The sequence below is a fragment of the Brassica oleracea genome, chromosome C5 (genome assembly GCF_000695525.1).
Source record: "Brassica oleracea var. oleracea cultivar TO1000 chromosome C5, BOL, whole genome shotgun sequence".
NCBI classification, from domain to species: Eukaryota; Viridiplantae; Streptophyta; class Magnoliopsida; order Brassicales; family Brassicaceae; genus Brassica; species Brassica oleracea.
The window spans coordinates 34,236,458-34,246,057 of record NC_027752.1 but is presented as its reverse complement, the minus strand read 5'-3'; the positions used below and the strand labels follow the sequence as shown (position 1 = coordinate 34,246,057).

Sequence of the window (9,600 nt, the reverse complement as noted above, 5' to 3'; positions counted from 1 at the left end):
TTTCCTCGGAATTTCCTCGGAATATACCGACGGAATTCCGAGGAAACATCAATCCGTCGGAATATTCCGAGGAAATTCCGAGGAACTAGTGGTTGGGGTTTTAAAATCTCGAATGTTTTTTTATAAACGGATCGATCGATGTATTTATGTCCAAAAACGCATCGATCGATCACTAGTTCGTCGGAATTTCCTCGGAATATTCCGACGGATTGATGTTTCCTCGGAATTCCGTCGGTATATTCCGAGGAAATTCCGAGGAAATCCAAATTTTGGGTTTCCTCGGAATTTCCTCAGAAATTTCTCGGAAAATTCCGAGGATTTCATTTTCCGTCGGAATGTCCGTCAGAATACCGTTGTTTTCTTGTAGTGTACAGTAAAGTCCCAAGCCTCGATCGCGAGTTGTAGTTCATCATTTTGCGATATTTCTTTAAAGTTTGTTTAAGTTTTATTTAATTTAATTTTTTCTATTATATTTCTACTTATTATATATTTTTCAGCAAGTATTTAATTGGGAGTATAGGCATACGGAAACTGTCTGTGAAGCATTCCACATAAAGGCCATGGACTCTTATGGGAAGCAAATCAATGAGTGGAAGCTATGGCGTAAGAGCGAGAAACCAAAATATATTTGGTGAGACTTGTAGGAGCATTGGTCTAAGCAGGAGACTGAAGAGCTATCAGCCAAAAACTCAGGGAACCGCCAAAGCGACCATGGGGGACAAGGTGTTTATGTCCACAACCTCGGTGCCTGCAGCATGTCCTCTAAGGAGGAACTTGTAAGTTCTATATATTTTTAAAATTATTTTTTAATATATTTTTATTAACAAATATTTTTTAGGTTGAGGTAAATGACGGTAATCCTGTCGATTATCTCGAAGTCATGAAGGGGAGTACACTAACAAAAAGATGGGGAAAATTCATAATCATGTTATCAGGGACGTGATAAACTTGGTGGAGTCCCAGAAAGAAGCATTTCGAGCTTCTCAGTCTATCTATGATGACGATTCCTCAGCTTCCAACAACTTTTCCCGAGTTCAAATAAACGAAATGGTAGAACATGTAAGTTTTATATTTTTCATTTCATTAATATTTTTAATTTCATCTATATTTTATATAACTTATTTTATTTTTATAGATGGTTCCAAAGAAGAAAGATAGTTTTGTCGGGTTTGCTCTTTGTTCCTCTTCTTGTACTTCTTCTTCACAAGCCCATATGCTGATCCGGTGATTATAGAGATGCTACAGAACAAGGTTGACCGAATTGTAGCGTTGGAGACAAAAAAAACGCTACAATTCTTGCTCAAATGGCGCAACAAAATGCTCAAATGGCAGAACATAAAGCATAAGTGGTGGAGACTAAGAGGATAAACTAGGAGCTAATGGATACAATGAAGCGATTGTTTCCTTCAGAATTTTATTTTATTTTTAATTAAAAACTTTTAAATGCTGTTTTTAGTTATGTAAAACTTAATTTGTATAATATATTTTTCAATTTCAGTTTTTAATCGATTTATCTATTTAAAATATAAATATATATAAAATTAAAATATATAAATATTTTGAAATCAATAATTATTTATAGGTTTCGACGGCTAGCAGTTCGTCAGAAATTTCTGGCGAAACAAATCCTTCAGAAATGTCCGACGAAGTGACCTTGCCAGAAATTTCAGCCGTCGACATTTCCGACGAGCGACATTGGTCGGAAATTTTTTCCGACTGATCACCGACGCCGTCGGTATTCCGTTAAAAAAGCGGTCGTCGTAATTCGTCGGAAAATCTGACAATCGATAATATATTTTTCCGATGAAACCATACCGATGACTATTATTGTTCGGAATTTCGTCGGAACTGCTGGCCGTCGAAATTCACATGTTTTCTTGTATTGAAAGCATAAAACATAGTTTTCACACTATAAGTATGTAATCAAGAATTTAATGAAACTAGATAAATCAATTGTATTTTTTAAGAAATACATAAACGATGAAACGCTAATATAAATAATGAAGGTAACTGATGCAGTGATCCAAAACAGGGTAGCTGCTAGTTGGGCGGTAGGCGAACCCTCCAACGTCTAATCATATACATCATAATTAATTTTCGGACCCATCCCTAGAATATTATTCCATGTGAAACACCTGAGTGGTCCATGATGTTTGGATTCGATCCAAACGAAGTCGACAAAACAAAAGAGACTACTACCGCCGCAACGATGAACAATTCCATTACACATGCTAAGGGTGTAAAAGAAGATCTTGTGGAAGGACCAAAACATGGTGATCTTAGCTACGTTGCAAGCAAAAGAAAAGTTCCTCATGGACCCGATCCTATACACAACAGGTTCTTTATTGGTTTCTTGTTTCAGTTATCCCTTCCAATCAACAGATCCTTCCATGTCTATGTATGTTGTTAGTTTCAGCAATATATGGCATAGCTAATGATAAATATGATGCTGAGATAGATTAACAACATCGTGGGATTAATATATTAAGAAAGCTAATTAACTTATTTGTTGTTGATGTATCTGTTTATATGCAGATTATTTATACGAATTTTTTAGCCACCGTGTAAATTACGTACGTCTAGCATAGGTTTACTGTAAATAAATATAAATATAAATATAATTTGCACCAAAAAAAAAATATAAATATAATTGGTTTCTTTTAGCTAACACAAATTCGGTAAGACATATCAGAGAGGCTCGCAAAAGGCTGTCTGCTAGCTTTAATCAGAAACACAGATTCGGTAAGACATGGAAGGATCTGTTGATTGGAAGGGATAAACAAGAAACCATTTTGATATTCAAATAAAAATGGTTAGATATTAAAATAAAAAACTTATTTATTTTAGTTGAGGACATGCTAAGAGATAATCATAAAACATTTTGATATTAAAATAAAAGTTTCTAAATATTAAAAGTTGAATAGTTTATTTTATAAAAAATTTAGAGATAATCATTAGAGTAAAGTTTCTTTCTTTTCTTATAAAAATATTTTTAAAATATAAACTAGAGTAAACCATTGAATGATATAAACTCGACTAAACTCAAAATCTTTAAGCAACCAAATATCTTAGGACGTGATTGATGATTTTATGTGTTCTTAAAATAAAATAACAAAATAAATAAAGGAAAATAAGAAAGAGAAGTAAAAGACACAAGAATGAGATATTGTTTAAAATGTTTTTTTTGATAAAAAAAATGTAAGAGACTAATATGTTATATATATCTTTTTTTTTTCTCATCAATTTTACAGACTCATATTGACTATGTGAACCACACTGGGAGATCTTGATCCATGTGAACTACAAAAGACGTTTCCTTCCTAGCACTGCGGGCTAAGCTATCCGCCTTCTTGTTCTGCGTTCTTGGTACATAGATAATCTCTGCTCGGAAAAAACTCTATTTCAGGTTGTTTATATCTTCCAAATAACTTGCAAACGCTGGCCATTCTTCTGGTTCTGAAACCATCTTCACCAATTGAGAACAATCCGTTGCAAACGTAACCTGAAACTGTCGTAAGTTTTTCATGCATTCCATTGCCAATAATAAAGCTTCAATCTCCGCATGAAGAGGAGAAAGGGAAGCCCAAACATTCCTTGCACCCATCAAACCTGCAAATCCTTCCAGAGTACTGTACCGTCCTTAACCTGAAAAAAATCTCATTCTCTTTCCAGGAACCATCCGTAAAACACCATTGACGGAAGAATCGTAGCCTCTACCTGTGAAATCCTCTTGTGGCCATTCAATATTTGTGCTTCAGCCCAAAGTTTTGATTCCGTTTCTGCCAGTTTAAGGGTATCCAACAGATCCACATCCAGATTACTAAAGACTTTATTATTTCTTCCTTTCCAGATATACCATAGTATCCATGCAAACTGATGATCCTCCATCTGTGGAACAACTCTCCAAAAGAGATGATCCATGTTCACAAATAGAGAGCTTGTTGGAACATAGCTGAATTTGTTGGAATCTTTGAAAGAGCCCATGTCTGAAGTGCAGGAGGACATTCAAAAAAACACATGGTTGATCGATTCCTCCTCAGCTTCACATCTTGCACAAACAATATCTTTGGATACCCCTCGCTTATGAAGATTCTTCTTAACTGCTATACACCATGTCACCAATTGCCATAGAAAATGCTTTATCTTTGGTGGGCACCGTATTTTCTAACAATATGCTTTCAAAATATCCACTGTGGGTCCAAACACTAATGGTGGTTTTTCCTTATCTGGGTATATCCTTTCAACCTGATATCCAGATTTAACCGTATATTTTCCGTTATTTGTGAAATGTCATCCATCTTTGTCTGCCATCCGAGTTCTACTCAATGGTATACTTTCTATTAATTTCACATCATGTGGGTCCACCAAAGCCCGAATCGCCGGCGAATTCCATCTTCGCAAATGAGGATCAATAAGAGAATCCACTGTAAGGTCTGGGTAAAGATTGTGTTGATTTTTATTTGCTGGTCTCGGGCGAGTGGTTGGGAGCCAAGGATCATTCCATACGGATATAGAAGATCTTGTTCCCACCCTTTTGATTAGTCCTTTGCTTACCAGCGATCTAGCAGAAACAATACTCCGCCAACCATATGACGGAGAATAAGAACGGATCGGATCCAGGGGCGATGCATTCCTGTAATACCGACCTTTAAAAACTCGAGAAAATAAAGTATTTGGCTTCTCTATCAGCCGCCATAATTGTTTACCAAACATCGCTGTGTTGAAATCTGTGATGTCTTTAAACCCTAAACATCCATCCTCCTTGCTAATACATACATCGTCCCATGATTTCCAATGCATTCCTCTTGTGTTACCGCCAGGGCTCCACCAAAATTGTGCTACCGCACTCGTCAGCTTTTTTGCAGTAGCCTTGGGTAAGCAAGACATCACATGATTCGGCAAAGCCGTAATCACTGATTTGATGATCACTTCTTTTCCTCCTTTCGTAAAGAACTTAAAAGTCCAGTCATTGACCCTATGATTTAGCCGATCCTGTACGAAGACAAAAACTTGTATCTTAGAACCCCCAAGACTTTATGGCAGTCCTAGATAAGTTCCCATCCCTCCCAGATTTTGTATGCCCAAAATATCTCTTAGCTCCTGTCTGACAGATTCTTCGATTTTGTGTCCAAATTGAATTGAAGACTTATCAAAATTTATTAGTTGACCTAAAGTTTTCTCATATTCCTTTAAAATTCTTAGAATGGTGTGACACTCTTCCTTTCGAGCTTTACAAAAAAAGAGACTATCGTCGCAAAAAACAAATGTGATATTGAAGGGCATGCTCTGACCACCTTTATTCCTGTTAATTGTTTCTCCCTCTCCGCCTCTTAATATTCTCTATCAAAGCCTCTGTATACAGAATAAATAAATAGGGAGATAAAGGATCTCCTTGACGTAAACCCCTCTGTGGCACAATGAGTCCTCGAGGTTGGCCATTTAAAAGAACCCGATATTGAACCGATGATATACACTCCACCATTAGTTTATTCCAATGATCATGAAACCCCATTTTCTGTAATAATGCCTTAATAAACTCCCATTCTACCCTATCGTAGGCCTTACTCATATCCGTTTTGACTGCCATATACTTTCCTTTACACGCCTCATTAGTCCGTAATCCATGAAACATTTCCTGTGCTATAAGAATATTATCAGAAATCAGCCGTCCTGCCACAAATGCCGATTGCGTTTCTGAGACGAGAGAGGGTAGCAATAACCTCAATCGTTGACACAAAACCTTCGAAATAATTTTATACCCTACATTACATAAGTTGATAGGTCGCAACTCCGTCATCCTTGTAGGTCTCTCTGTCTTTGGAATCATACAAATATTAGTAATATTTAACCTTGGATCCATTTCTCCAGACACCAGAAAATCATTCACCATCTCTACCAAATCTCTCTTAATAATATGCCATGAGTGTTGAAAAAAGAGAGCTGTCATGCCATCCGGCTCTGGTGCCTTCTCTGGGTGCATCATAAACAAAGCCTCTCTGACTTCATCCTCAATAATAGTTGATTCATCTGTGGAGTTATGCCCGGTGTTACCTCTGAGAGAAACTCGTCAAACTCCGATGGAGAGCTTGTAGTAAATAATTCCACAAAATAGTCAACCGCCACTTTCACTATTCCATTATCCTCTGTAATCCAATTTCCCTCAACATCATGTAGCCCTACGATCCTATTACGGACCCTTCGTTGCTTAGTTAAAGCGTGATAGAATTTTGTATTGAGATCTCCAGATGAATACCACATATTTCTGCTTTTCTGATGCCAATACTCCTCCTCGTCCTTGTATGCCTCTTGCAACTTCCTAGACACCTCCATAATATCCTCCTGAGATCTAGTATCATCTGTTTGTACCTCTTCAAGAGCTTTCTGTAAATCTGATATTTTTTCCTTCCCATAAGGTGGATTATTTTTCCTCCATTTGACTATCTCATGGCGGCAATTACTAATTTGTTCCACTATACCAGTTCGTGTTCCTTCATTATTATTGGACCATCCCATTGTAATTGATTCCATAAGACCTTCTTGTCCAAACCATCTCTTATCAAATCTAAACTGCCATTTTCTCCTGGAAACTTTATCTTCTAAGTAAGCTACCACTGGGCGATGATCCAATGCCACCATCCCTAAATATTCTGTATAAGAACAGGGGAATAACGTGTGCCACTCCTCATTCGCTAATGCACGATCTAAACGACATCTAACCATTACTGCCCCTTTGCCCTTGCCTCTCCTTCTTTGCCATGACAACTTATTTCCTTTGGCAAGAAACTCCAGTAGACCATAATTCCTTATCATATTGTTAAAAGGAACAAATGAGTTCGCACTTCTCAAAGCTACACCTTCTTTTTCATGATTTCATGTGATCTCATTTAAATCACCAATAATAAACCAAGGCTCTGATCGCGAAATTCCATATCTAGTTAACGTTTCCACACTTGTTCTCGTAGATCTTGAACTGGGTCTCCATACACAAATGTCATATATACCGTTTTCCCAAAAGCCACTGCTTCCACATCTATCATTCGATTACTTGAATATAACACATTAACCTGATACTCATTATTGTAATAAAGCGCTAATCCACCACTTCGTCCCACTAGATCTACTGTGACCAGATTATCAAATCCGAAATGAGCTTGAAATTTCTGGACAAACTCAAATTCTTGCTTTGTCTCCGATAAAAATAAAAAGTCTGGTTTATGTCTATGTCTTATATTGCTCAAATAGCTTATAGTCCACTTACTTCCCATTCTTCAGCAATTCCAAGTTAGTACCCTCCTTTAAAAAAATTATCTTTTATTTGTTCCGGAGAACCAATTCGAGGGGTGTAATGATACCCTATTTCCCTATTCCAGATATATTCCTTTCTCTGTGACCATTCCATAAAAAACCATAATGAATCTAACCATTTATATTTTCCATACCTGCCACTTTTCCCATACACGTAAGATAAAAATACTTGTGACCATAGAGAATACTTCACCCTTAAAACTATCAACATGGATAGAAGGATACCAATCTTATCATATAACTCACGTAACCTCCAATCCCAATAAACCCACAACCCGAAAGAAGACTTGAGAAACAAAACTATCTCTATACCACAGCATGAATCTTTAATATTATATAGAATCTTTAAAATGCACACATTAAAATTTTTGAAACCATCAGAACCCTTTCCGATAAACCAAAAGCACATTGAAAGCTTTACATATCTCCGTGGAGAGAATCCTCCCCCACCAATCTGTAACCTTACCAGAATAATTACATTCCACTTTAGAAATATAGTATAATGATATACCATAATCACTTAGATCCTTGTTGCACCTAGAGACCACATATCCAATCACCCCAAAGCGCTTATGCCACCTCTGAACTGTAATAGCCTTGATAACTAACCAAGTCACCATCCAGTTTCTTCTTACTTTGACACCATCGTGTCTCTGCACCGCGATCCTCCATTCCAAAGCAACTATACCACTGCCCCGCATCTGCCGCATATACAGATCAACCCAAAAAATCCTAAGTGTATCATCAGTTCGATCATATTCCTGGAGAGAGCTGTCACGCTTATACAAAACCCGTATGCAAATTAATCCAAAGAAATCACAATACCAGTAACATAAAACATTTTTATTAATCCATTGGTTTCTCTCGAAAGAAAGCTCTACCAACAATCATAAGATCAAGGAAAAGACCAGAATCAATTCCTTAACACATTCCAAAATAAAGAGACAGAATGTTTTCCAAAAACCTATTCGCTGAATCATCCCAATAGAAAACCAAACTACCGACGGCTGTAATTCAATTTCATCTATTAAGTTATGTACGTACACATAGGCATGAATATTACATAAATTGATTCCCCAGTCCACCTTTAAACCATTAAACCAATCACCGAATATGAAAAAAAACACATGTCTATACGATTTCCAGCTAGACACCTTCACTAACCAAAAGAAAAATATATTGATCCATAGAAATATTCTAGGCTCAACCAAGTCTTTTGCTTTTCCAAAGCCTGCACTGATACATATTTCACAAACAAACGCCAATATATGTCCCCTCACTGCTGAATATACTCTTGACCATACTCGCTCCTCATACCTCTTCCCCATGATGAACAACCTGAAGACCTTATCCAGTTCCAATCCTGCCCTTTGTAACTGGTTTAAAGGGACCAGTTGTAGAGCTAGTAGGACTATAACTTGTCCAAGCAAGCCGATCCCAAGTTCCCGCCTAGTAGCAGAGAAAAACACGACACTAACCATTTCATTAGCAGAGTTATCAAAATGAGGAACATAGATCTTCAACTTCTTGATGTTATTCTCCAAACCATTCTTACTCCCCACCTTGACCACAAGTTGACCTTGAGACCTCAAAACCGCAGCTTTCTTATGCTTCTCCGACTTCCAATAAATCCTCAGTAATAAACCCTCCATATCATAAACGAAAATCTTCTGATCAAGCATGAAGATCCTAAGCGAGCCACCAAATTGATACGATGTAATCTCCATGAACCATTGATGAAGTAAAATTCTTTGAACCCAGAGCAAGACTTTCCTAAGAAGGATACGCCTACCCACCATACAATATCGACAGCCCAAACTGACCTTAGCCTCCGATTCAAAAAGATTCGAATCCGTATTCGTATTAGATAGTATCATACCTTTGACTTCCTTAGACCAAAGATCTGAGCCTTCCAATCTCATTGAATGAAATCGATCCTCCATATCCCCTCGTTCCAGAGTTCTGTACACTTTTTCAATACTCCGAACAACATCCAAATCCACCCCGATCTTGCAATCATAAATCTGCCTTCTTTTTGGGTACTCCCCAAATCCCTCGATCTGATGAAGAACAAATCTCTCTTGAGAACCATCGAACCCTAGATCCACAGTTTCCTTTATTCCTTGATATCCCAAATCCCCGGAATTGAAAAACATCGAACCCTAGATCGCCATCGCCATCGCCATCGCCATCGCCATTTAAATCATATATGTCTCTTTTCTGTGGTGCATTTTTTAGATATAAATCTTAATTACATAGCTAGAATATCTAAAATGTTTTGTTATATATTTAAAA

The 9,600-nt window shown here is 37.2% G+C and overlaps 1 protein-coding gene across 1 annotated transcript; it reads right to left on the bottom strand.

Moving 5' to 3' along the window:
* Window positions 1–7,862: 7,862 nt before the first annotated feature.
* Window positions 7,863–9,472, bottom strand: LOC106294201. Its single transcript, XM_013729785.1, has 2 exons — window positions 9,185–9,472; window positions 7,863–8,006 (listed from the first exon to the last, which is right to left on the bottom strand). Exons 1-2 carry the CDS (start codon window positions 9,459–9,461, stop codon window positions 7,876–7,878), a joined length of 408 nt encoding a protein of 135 aa, XP_013585239.1. The 5' UTR covers window positions 9,462–9,472; the 3' UTR covers window positions 7,863–7,875.
* Window positions 9,473–9,600: the final 128 nt, after the last annotated feature.